This window comes from Scylla paramamosain, chromosome 10 (genome assembly GCF_035594125.1).
Source record: "Scylla paramamosain isolate STU-SP2022 chromosome 10, ASM3559412v1, whole genome shotgun sequence".
NCBI lineage: Eukaryota > Metazoa > Arthropoda > Malacostraca > Decapoda > Portunidae > Scylla > Scylla paramamosain.
In genome coordinates, this window is record NC_087160.1 from 26,904,432 (window position 1) to 26,916,931 (window position 12,500).

Sequence of the window (12,500 nt, forward strand, 5' to 3'; positions counted from 1 at the left end):
AATAAACGTATGCCGGTACGATGAAGTGTTTCCGCCGGACGTGGATGTGGTGAACTCCATCCCGGTGTGCATGAGTCGCTTGGTTTGCTCATGACAAAGCTGATGCACACTGCTCGTATGGTAGCTAGCACCTTCACCTATGTGTTACTGCAGACAATATTTCGGATCACAGTATTCCAGTTACACTCGTTTACAGTATGTAATTCGTGTCAAAGATATCGTTAAAGATATGTCTTTAGCTGAAAACTTGCCATCTCACAATTAACCTCAGACGACCTGCATGGAACAAGTGACGCAATTGGTTGTCGATATTTTAAGATTCATCCTGCAACCAAATAATGAATTAAGTATAACATTTGATGCTCCAAGGTCAAATTAAATAACTGTTTCAACATCGACAAAGGCGTTTTTGCAATGCTTCACGTTATGTCAGGGCGGAGCTTACATGCATAGAATCTGTTAACTCTGTGAGCGGTGCTACAAAGGGTGCCTTAGGTGGTTAAGTGCCGTAAGTGAGAGTGAGAACACAGAACAGACCGTTTCGATGAACGGGTACGTAATACTTTCGAAAGTTGCCTTGGAATGCTGTCTGCCTCTCGTATGAAAACCCGGCCATTCGGCTGTCATTTCTCTGCCGCTCTTTCTAATTAATTGTCGTTAGATTGGCAGGACCAACTTCCGATGTATATTACTGGGCCAGGAACGTACTTGATGTCAAAAAAAAAAAAAAAAAAAAAAAAAAAAAAAAAAATATATATATATATATATATATATATATATATATATATATATATATATATATATATATATATATATATATATATATATATATATATATATATATAGGCAAGATTGATTCCGATTGACAGTTTATGAAAAAACAGGAAAGCTGTTGATTTTGGCTGGTTGTATTGTGCCATATATTCATCTATTCATTGGTTTATTTATTTATTTATTTATTGACAAATAGAAGATAAGCGACTTTGGATATAATAAGGAAGACAGTATAATGTTAAGTAATAAATGAGGGTAACTTTCTGTTGGGTGACAGCCAAGCCAGGCGTCGGAACATCCTCCTGGGTAGGCTCGCGGATGGCCGCCATCACGTGTATGTATGTATGTATGAACGTTAAGTGTGTACTTTATATATTTACTTGCTTTGAAATAATTCGTTTGCATGGTTCGTAATAAAAGAAAAAAAAAAAAGAACTCACACACTAACGCAACAAAAAAAGAAAATAAATAAATAAATAAGAAAACACGTGGTAATACCGTTAACCGGGAAAGGAAAGCAACATTGGCAACATCGAAAAACAAAGTATCACAAACTTAACCGCATCTCCAGATATCCGTGCTAATGATGAGTAGAAATATCACTACATTCACAAAACCGCCTGTAGTGTAATACAGAAGGACGAAAAAAAAAAGGGATATATTTATATACTACTTACTCGATCGAGGTAAATAGAAAGGCTTGGATAAAACACTGTGAAGGACTTTTAGCCAGCAGCATATGGAATCTGAATGTGCCTCTCTAGTTCAAGGCCAACTGGCAACCCCACAGCTCTCCTCCTCCACTCAGTTGTCAGCTAGAGAGAGCAGTATGTGAGGTGTTACTTTTCGGTCGACGCACGGCGCTATGTCGTAACACTCAAATTGTGATTTTATAAAAAGAACATTTAGCTAGTCACGGAAAGGAACTTGCATATACATTGAAGAGTCTCGTGTTCAACTTACCCATCTCACTCGGAGACATCAGTTTGTGCCATGTATACAAGACTGTTATTGAAAGGTCTGATGTTTCTGATGATAACAGCGACCTGGATCAGTTCCTAAAACTCTCCATCAATAGAAGTCTCGTCAGGTGATACAGAACAAAACAGAGCATAACACTGATATACCGACTGTTTACAATATGTGACTGTTAGCAATTTAATTTACTTATACTAATACTAAAAAAAAAAAAAAAAAAAAACTTGGACGTGATCATTACTTACTGTCTTGTTCATCGGTGTTCCTTCGTTGCATCTTCCTGAAGCTGGCACTATCATGGCGTGGAGATTAACACAGCGGCAGATCATCATGGGTGCTGTCGTGTTTTACAGTTTTCTTGCTCTCACTACCAACATCCTGGATACGACGGAAGGAAAGCCTCCTAATATATTCAAACTCCAAAAACTGGTGAGTATTCTTTAATGATGGACATTTGGATTTTAACAGTATCATGTTTCGTTCTAATTATCTAATCCCGTTCTGTGTGTTTAAGCTGCCCTGGTCTGTTTTTTTCTGTTATCTTTTCTGAATTGGTTTTCTTATACTGATTGGAATATTAAAAAAAAAAACAAGTTTGTTTAGATATATGCTTATCGAGACTCAAAGCAGACGAATGCGCGATCTGTGTCCAAAAAAAATAAGTTTTAAAGAAAAATGCATAGAAAAGAGACAAGCTTGAATTACACACACACACACACACACACACACACACACACACACACACACACACACACACACACACACACACGCACGCACGCACGCACGCACGCACGCACGCACACACACGAGAGAGAGAGAGAGAGAGAGAGAGAGAGAGAGAGAGAGAGAGAGAGAGAGAGAGAGAGAGCCCCATTCCAGCCCTCAAGACAGGTAACGAGATCTCAGAAAAAAAAGATGCCTGAAGTAAAACATCCCACGAGACCTTCCATTAAGTAGATGAATCGAACGGAAAATATTTCCTACGCAGCAGAACCTGTCCACTTCACGCGCCACAGCTTTTCCATGTGAGATAAAAAAGGAGGATACATGTGCGGTTGGTTTGTGGCATATATTTCTTTTATAGAAGACAGAAACACGCAATGGTCATCAATATTTGAAGTTAAAAAAATATATAGGAACTGGCACATACACGAGTTTCACCTTTAATGTTCTTTTGGTCAATTTGTGACTTCAATAATCTGACGATTTTCTAGCTCTAGTGTACTGTAATTGACACATCATGCTTTTACTTTTGTGAAGTGAAATTGATCTTACTAAGACTACGTGTTGGAGTGGCGCGTAATTGTGAAGAAAGGACATTCTTCTACCATTCTAAGTAAAATAGAGACTAACCGATTGACTGATTATATGGCGATGCAAAACATGATAATTGTCTTGTTTGGAAGCCAAATATTCAGTCTTTATAATTTCTTATTAGCTCTCGACCTTGTTTCCTATACTGCATGTCATCAGCACTCGGAAGCAGTGGTGCAGTACGTAAGATGTTGTAAACCGAACAGAATCGTGCGCGCTTGATAAAAAAAAAAAATAATAATAAATAAATAAAATAATAATAATGATAATAATAATAATAATAATAATAATAATAATAATAATAATAATAATAAATAAATAAAAATAGATAAATAAATAAGTAAATAATAAAAAATAAATAATGAAAAAAATAAATAAAAAATAATAATACTGTCCTTTTTTGGAACACTGACTTTCTTTTTTTTTTTTTTATAGGATTTTATTGGAAAAGTACTTTGAATTACTTTTACTAACAACTGAATATAGCATAACTGAGTGACTGATTGATTTCAGCTGCTGGGACAATGGCATCATAATGGTTGTCATTATATCTAGTTGAATCCAAAAAATAATAATCAGCCTTTCTATTTTGTTTTCCGAAGACGTGTCATTTTCTTTCTTTGCTATTGCGGCATCAGAGATTCACGCCATATACGAATATTCTCTTGTTATTACTGTCCTTTATGATCTCTCGCTCCCACCCTTTGTAACTTCAGAACCATCTCTCCATTATTCTCATTCTGTCTCTCCTTCCATATCATTTTAATAGAGGTTTTCTAAACGTCCTGTCAGTTGGTCTTTCCTTTCTTCTTAGTGCACTGTAATACTTTACAGACAGCACGAACATTCTCATTTTGTGTTATGGGTTGTATGGTACGAGTATCACGTAATATCTCACGACCCCGGAGGTGTGCGTGCGACTGAAAAATCCATTGCACACTCCCAGGTTACGTTTTTTTTTTCCATTATGTGTGTGTGTGTGTGTGTGTGTGTGTGTGTGTGTGTGTGTGTGTGTGTGTGTGTGTGTGTGTGTGTGTGTGCGCGTGTGTGTGTGTGTGTGTGTGTGTGTGTGTGTGTGTGTGTGTGTGTGTGTGTGTGTGTGTGTGTGTGTGTGTGTGTGTGTGTGTGTTCTCACCTCACTGTATTTGCACAGGAATGAATCAAACTTCGTTGTGTCTCATGTTTTAATAGCGTTTTACTGTTTCATATTGTTATTATTATTATTATTATTATTATTATTATTATTATTATTATTGTTATTATTATTATCATTTTTATTATTATTATTATTATTATTATTATTATTATTATTATTATTATTATTATTATGATCATTATTATTATTATTGTCATTATCATTATTACTATTATTACTATTATTATTATTATTATTATTATTATTATTATTATTATTATTATTATTATTACTTTATTATAATTTTTATTATTTTGTTACTATTATAAACGTCATCTTCATCCTCATCATTATCATCGTCATCTGACATGTAAGGGCCACACACCACAGATAATGGTCATGTGGTCGCCTTTTTAGTCTCGGTGATTCATACAACATTTTGCTGATGAACCATGACCTGAAACGTTGCATAGAAGGACAAATTATAAAATACGATATAGTCAAATTAGATATTGCAAGAATATCAATTAATTAAAATGAATTAAAAGGGGTGAGAATTACGGTACAATTTCTTGACAAAATTGTTAATTTTTTTTTTTTTTTGAGAATTGGGCATATCAACAATCATGAGATGTGCTACAGTTTGAGGATATCGACATTCAGTTGCCAAAGTTTATATTTATGAGTATTTTTTAAGTCTTTTTGCTAGTGAAAGCGCTAACAAGACGAACAGTAAATTCCACTAAAATCAAATATTGGTTTATTTACAATCTGATTACAGATCGCAACTGCATGTTCAGATGGGAGCACCTGGTGCCTGTACAAGGTCAACAACAGTTGGGTGGCAGAGTGACTGGAAACACGCTGCGGTATACAGGCAAGCTGGGAAGAGATTTATTCCCTCGCGGAATATCAACACAAATGAGCTGATCCTTACCGAGGGACTATCAGCGGTGTCAGTGTCAAAGATACTTATAACCCTCGTGAACTTACCTTATTGATTATTAGTAAAGTCAACAACTAAATACAGAAAAAAAATGGATACTATATAAAGACTGAAGAATGATATAGAAATATGGCTATTTCAGCAAATTATTGGGCATAAAAATAAATATAACTCTTTTGCATATGCTAGAAGAAAACATCTCAGTATTTCACCTTCACTTATAGCAATAAAACGGGAGAGGATTAGTGTTACGTGTCAACAAATTACGTGGAAATAGGCTGGAAAACATGCAGACTTGTTTACCCTCTAACCTATTTCCGATTTTGAACACTGTGTTCTGCAGATAAAGCAATGCTTCGTGGCAGTTAGTTATGATTGTGACACAGGTAAGATAGATAATATAGGGTAAATATCTTACTGGTTCTCTTTTGTTAATTCTGCCAAAATATCATCCCAATACTTCAGTTTGTTGGAGAGTTATTCCCAAAAAACGATGTAACACTGCGTCTCAAACCCATAGGAGTTATACTGCTATCTTAATAAACGAGACATTGTGCTAGGCAATTCTTCATTAAGTCTTTCATAGAAGATTTTATCTCCAACTACTGGAATGGGAGCCATGGTTGTGGTCTTTAGTCAGCATCACAATGGTGTTCTCCCTTGCTGATGTGAACAAGTTCAAGGCACTCGCTCTTAAACAAGTGACAGCGCACGTGGAGCTTATCATTGTACTGGCGATCCTTGACATGAGCTGGTTATCAAAAACATTTACCACTGAATCACACCTCGTTTTTTCTGTTTTTCACCGAGCTGCTTTGCCTCGCCTTGAGTATCTTCACTCACTGTCACAAAAGCGTAAAGCAGATGTTATCACTTCAGACCCCCAGGTACAGTGGAGGGTGAATTAGGTGCGGGGGAAATAACATCGTTAAAGGTCGAATATGCACTTTCGAATCTACTTTGAGCCTTGTTTATAATTGGAAATTGGTTCTTGGGTATGAAGTTCGAAATTTTTTTCAGTTATTTCCGAATTTTTAATCTAATACCGAGTGTGGATATTTTCGAGCAAATCTCCATTTAGCACTTTTCGGTTTTCGAAACTAGTTCAAGTACGAAAATTTCGAACTCTTCTTTCCTTTTAAAACTAACTGCTGCATAAGACTTTATTCTTTCTCTCACCCCTATTGTGTACACTTCTCTAACACAAGAGTTAACCAGTATTCTCAGTCATTAATCCCTTCTCTGGTAAACTCTGGAACTCCCTGCCTGCTTCTGTATTTCCTCCTTTCTATGACTTGAACTCTTTCAAGACGGAGGTTTCAAGACACTTATCCTTTAATTTTTGATGACCGCTTTTGAATCTGTTCGGGGACCTGCACCTCAGTGGGCTTTTTATTTATTTATTTTTTTCTTATAATTTTGGCCAATGCCCCTCCTACATAAAAAAAAAAAAAAATCTCTGAAAGAAGTTTGAACTCTTACCTTTTTCAAAGGATTCACCAGCTTATTGCACCTAATTCACCCTCCTTAATAAAACTATCACTTGAAGATTATCATTCCAGTGTATATTTTCAGTGAAGGACGTAATTTAAAAAAGAAATAATGTTCATGATAATTTCACACATGTCTACTATATATGTCATAGTAGATGAAATAGCTGTTAGGGTACCTCAGCTGACAAAGGGCGCCCACGAGCTCGCAGGCGACGTTTTCAGAAACATCCCACTCACCACCGTCATCACGGTTTTCAGGATCACGTGCTGGACTCGTAATCGTCAGCTTTATTTTCCAGTTGAAATCCCTGAGTTCATGTCTGATCAGTGCTGAGGCATTCTGCATACCACACATCAGATAAAAATCCTTCACGAATTAAGCACAGTGAAAACTTCATCCCGTCCTAAGATAGATAGAGGCGCTATTGTATCAGTAAAACGCCTTGACAGGAGATAAACGCGTCACTACACACCCTGCGCAGAATACACACCAAGAACATCACACAGCAAGAGCCTTGCCAGATAACTACCAACTTCAACTAGGTATAACCCGAAACTTTTATAGGGTCGACGGTCTGTTACACTTATCAGTCGGTAGTAAATATAATTTAGCGTCCAGTGATACGGGCCTTATCTTAGTGACATCACTTTTTAAAGGGTGAAAATTCTTGAATGTTGATCGCATCTTTATTTATTGTATTACTCGTAGCAAACTTACTATTGATCAAAGGAAGATCATTGTGGTCCCGTTCTGAAGCATCAGAGTTGTACACACCATATAGTGGTATGCTTGAATCCAATAAACGCAAATAGATAAAAAGGGACAGGAGTTTGTTTAATAAAGCAAAACTCTTTTTTTTTTTTTTTTTGTGAGATGAATCTCTGTTCTATATAACATTTCATAGAGGATCAAATTTTCCGTCCAGTGGTGTTTCCACTCTCGTTGAGCTAAAGATTAAGTAAACTAATATTGCAGAAAACTGAGCGGTTCTTTTTTATAAATGTTTGTCCTGACCTTTGCGCAAGCACAACATATATCTGATTTTTGCATGCTCATTCAGGTAAATATTGTTGATCCATATTATTACCATATTTCAGCTTGACCAGTGATAGTTCATGAGTTGCTGTGAGGTGTCTCCGCAAGCCCAGCGAAAATCCACATTTTATATAGTCAGTTACGTAGGTACATATGAAAGGTTCATGTTACGAAATTTTAGCATAATTGCTGTGTACTTACTGAGAAAACCACTATGTGAGACACCATTTCACTTTTTTGCAACAATCAGCTACAATTCAGCAGATATTTACTGTGGGTTTCGTTACGATCGACCACGTAATTCCATAAATATAAGCTTCTGGATAAAGTAATGGTTGCACCAGGCTGGACTGCCGGGCCGTAATGTGCAAGACTTCTAATAATAGTATGATATAACATTGTGTGTGTGTGTGTGTGTGTGTGTGTGTGTGTGTGTGTGTGTGTGTGTGTGTGTGTGTTTGTGAGCGCAAAAGAGAGAGAGAGAGAGAGAGAGAGAGAGAGAGAGAGAGAGAGAGAGAGAGAGAGAGAGAGAGAGAGAGAGAGAGAGAGAGAGAGAGAGAGTCATATTAATCATTACCTAGTTCGTTGGTTGACAGGACATACAAATATGTACATAAACTAATTGATAAATTATTTGATAAACAAAAAACTAAACAGAGAAATATGCAAATAAATGTACCTAAAACGAACCAAAAAGAGAGAAACAATCATATATATATATATATATATATATATATATATATATATATATATATATATATATATATATATATATATATATATATATATATATATATATATATATATATATATACATATTCTCTTGTTTAACCATTAATGTATGGACGCATTTTACAAACTTTCTTATTAATATGCAGTATTTATTTTATTTATTTACTTATTAATTTATCTGTTTATCTTTTTTTTTTTTTTTATGTAGGAGGGACACCGGCCAAGGACAACACAATCCAATTAAAAAAAAAGTCCCACTGAGACGCCGGTCCCCGAATAGGTCCAAAGCGGTAGTCAAAAGTTGAAAGATAAGTGTCTTGAAACCTCCCTCTTGAAGGAATTCAAGTCATAGGAGGGTGGAAATACAGAAGCAGGCAGGGAGTTTCAGAGTTTACTAGAGAAGGGATGAATGATTGAAAATACTGGTTAACTCTTGCATTAGAGAAGTGGACAGAATTGGAGTGAGAGAAAATAAGTCTTGTGCAGGGAGGCCGAAAGGAGAGAAGGCATGCAGTTAGCAAGATCAGAAGAGCAGTTAGCATGAAAATAGCGGTAGAAGAAAGCAAGAGATGCAACATTGCGGCGATGAGAAAGAGGTTGAAGACAGTCAGTTAGAGGAGAGAAGTTGATGAGAAGAAAAGCTTTTGATTCCACCCTCTCTAGAAGAGCGGTATGAGTAGAACCCCTCCCCCCAGACATGTGAAGCATACTCCATACATGGACGGATAAGGCCCCTGTACAGAGTTAGCAGCTGGAAGGGTGAGAAAACTGGCGGGGATGTCTCAGAACATCTAATTTCATAGAAGCTGTTTTAGCTAGAGATGAGATGTGAAGTTTCCAGTTTAGATTATAAGTAAAGGACAGACCGATGATGTTCAGTGTAGAAGAGGAGGACAGTTGAGTGTCATTGAAGAAGAAGGGATAGTTGTCTGGAAGGTTGTGTCCAGTTGATAGATGGAGGGATTGAGTTTTTGAGGCAGTGAACAATATTAAGTTTGCTCTGTCCCAGTCTGAAATTTTAGACAGACCAGAAGTCAGGTGTTCTGTGGCTTCCCTGTTTACTTCCTGAAGGGTTGGACGTTTATGAAAAGAAGTGGAAAAGTGCAGGGTGGTATCATCAACGTAGGAGTGGATAGGACAAGAAGTTTGGTTTAGAAGATCATTCATGAATAATAGGAAGAGAGTGGGTGACAAGACAGAATCCTGAGGAACACCACTGTTAATAGATTTAGGAGAACAGTGACCATCTACCACAGCAGCAATAGAACGGTCAGAAAGGAAACTTGAGATGAAGTTACACAGAGAGGGATAGAAGCCGTAGCAGGGTAGTTAGGAAATCAAAGCTTTGTGCCTTTTGATATATCTCAGGCAACAGCAAAAGTTTCACCAAAATCTCTAAAAGAGAATGACCAAGACTCAGTAAGGAAAGCCAGAAGATCACCAGTAAAGTGACCTTGATGGAACCCATACTGGCCATCAGACAGAAGGATGTGAAGTGATTGATGTTTAAGAATCTTCCTGTTGAGGATAGATTCAAAAACTTTAGATAGGCAGGAAATTAAAGCAATAGGACTGTAGTTTGAGGGATTAGAACGGTCACCCTTTTAAGGAACAGGCTGAATGATTGTAGGCAAACTTCCAGCAAGAAGGAAAGTTAGATGTTGACAGACAGAATTGAGTTTGACTAAGCAGGGTGCAAACACGGAGGCGCAGTTTCGGAGAACAATAGGAGGGACCTCATCAGGTCCATAAACCTTCCGAGGTTTTAGGCCAGCATCATTGCGAAGAATTTTAATCGGTAGTATGAAGTAGTCAGAGGGTGGAGGAGAGGAAAGAACAAGCCCTTAATCATGCAAGGTAGAGTTTTTAGCAAAGGTTTGAGGGAAGAGGTCAGCTTTAGAGATAGATGTGATGGCAGTGGTGCCATCTGGTTGAAATAAAGGATGGAAAAAAGAAGAAACAAAGTTATTGGAGATGTTTTTGACTAGATGCCAGAAGTCACAAGGAGAGTTAGATCTTGAAATATTTTGAAACTTTCTATTAATGAAGGAGTTTTTGGTTAGTTGGAGAACAGACTTGGCATGGTTCCGGACAGAAATATAAAGCGCATGAGATTCTGGTGGTGGAAGGCTCAAGTACCTTTTGTGGGCCACCTCTCTATCTATCCAAATATCTACTTATCTCTGTATTTACTTTTACCTATTTATTTATCTTTCTTATTTATTCATTATTTTCTAGTCATTCTTTTATTTGTCAATTTTAATCCTGAAAATAGAAAATACCGTCACAAGAAACCGTTTTAAGGCCTGCAGCATGCACGCTTGAACCTTGCATCCAACACCAACAGGTTTTTCATGTGGTAGTGCAGCAAGTTTTTTTTTTTTTTTTTTTTTAAATATAAAGATAGTAGGAAGTGGTGAAAAAGCCACGCGCCACTGCTCAGGATCCCGCAGACACGCAGATAGTTCTTTTATTAATCATAGGTTAAAACCTTTGTTACGTAAGAACGTTGAAGATATCTGGGTATAGGTTGACTTAGGTTTTCGTAGGTTATGGATGCTGCTTATTAAAACATTCTTGTACTTAATAATATTTCGTAAATATTTTATCACATAAGTGATATAAATCTTTCTGTGCAATTAGTTTCGTGTAATGTGTACTGGCATTCAAATTACTGCACTACAGAGTATCACAAGCGACTTTACAGATGTCAACAGACATTGTTCATGTGTATGTGTGTGTGATTCACCTACGGTCGTCTGCTGGTCACCCAGCCAGCCGTTCCCCTACGGAAAGAGCTTAGAGCTAATAGTGACCGATCTTTGGGTAGGACTGAGACCAATGACACACCATATACCGGGACAGCGAGGTCACAACCCCTCAAGTTACATCCCGTACCTATTTACTGCTAGGTGAACAGGGGCTACACATTAAGAGGCTCGCCCATTTGCCTCGAACCCGGGCCTTCTTGGTAGTAAGCCGAGCGTGCTAGCCACTACCTACGCGGTGTGTGTGTGTGTGTGTGTGTGTGTGTATCTTGTGCGTGTAACCAGAATGGAAGCAACGCTACTGTTCTTTACAACAGATTGTTCATACACAAGACTCCAGCATCTGACTCAAATATCAAGAGACAGCTTATGTAGTATACGTAGCTCCTAAGCCTGTCAACAAATTATACGTGTCATATCTATGATGTGCTTCATGAACGACTACATGAAGGTAAATAATTTGCATATTATTATGCAGATGAATGAGGGCGTGTGAGGCGCGCTGTACATCAGTACTGGTGGGTTGAGCCTATGGAGTTTAGAGTCCTTAATTTCTTTCATTGAGCCCGCATGCCCATTGCCATCCGATGCGCCATGATTTCCGTGTTGCTGGGACGGACGCGTGTGGTCAGGCACGGATACGGATACGGATTTCCTCATCGTGTGAATAATGGAAATAGGAAAGTAGGAGTAAATGGAATGATGATTGGTAAATTAAAGTAACTGTAAACTTTTCTCCTACAAGGAAAAAAGTGATCAAATTATTCAAACTTTATATTGAACACGTTATTTATTTATTTGTTTATTTATCTATTTATTTATTTATTTATTTTTAACGGCTAGGGTCATTCAGATGAAGTAACATTTCTCATACCGTCACTAGCAGTCTAAGAATTCAATTCCTCATATGTGTAGTTAGGAGACTGTAATACACACTTTCTTCCGCTGAGGTGTCACGTTTACTAATGGCGCACAGGTATACCTAAGGTAAATACTTAAGGTATTTCATGCTGTACTTTTCGTTTCTTTGCCAGTTATTTTAGAACATCACAGTTTACATACTAAACGAGAAAGCCTGGGAGACAAAGATCGTTCCTGGCTGTGCTGCCTCTTTCTCGCTTGCATGTACACGCAATGTACGTAGGAGCCCGTTATTCTCTCCGAATTAAGCTGCTTCTCTGTTGCTGTTTTGGCGTGACGAAACTCATCTTTTTTGTTCCAGAGCAGAGTTAACGGTGGTGACCAAGAAGAATTCTGCCAATAAAAGTTGGTAAAGGTAATGTTCTGTCGCGCTAATTAGGGTGAGACGATGGTCCACATTCAG

The 12,500-nt window shown here is 37.4% G+C and overlaps 1 protein-coding gene across 1 annotated transcript in view; it reads left to right on the forward strand.

Moving 5' to 3' along the window:
• The first annotated feature begins 1,405 nt into the window (after positions 1 to 1,405).
• LOC135104454 (carbohydrate sulfotransferase 11-like) overlaps positions 1,406 to 12,500 on the forward strand; it is a 49,319-nt gene continuing 38,224 nt past the window's right edge. Inside the window, exon 1 of the mRNA XM_064011907.1 lies at positions 1,406 to 2,181. Coding sequence (XP_063867977.1) covers positions 2,050 to 2,181 — 132 coding nt within the window. The 5' untranslated portion in view covers positions 1,406 to 2,049. The remainder of the gene's footprint in view (positions 2,182 to 12,500) is intronic.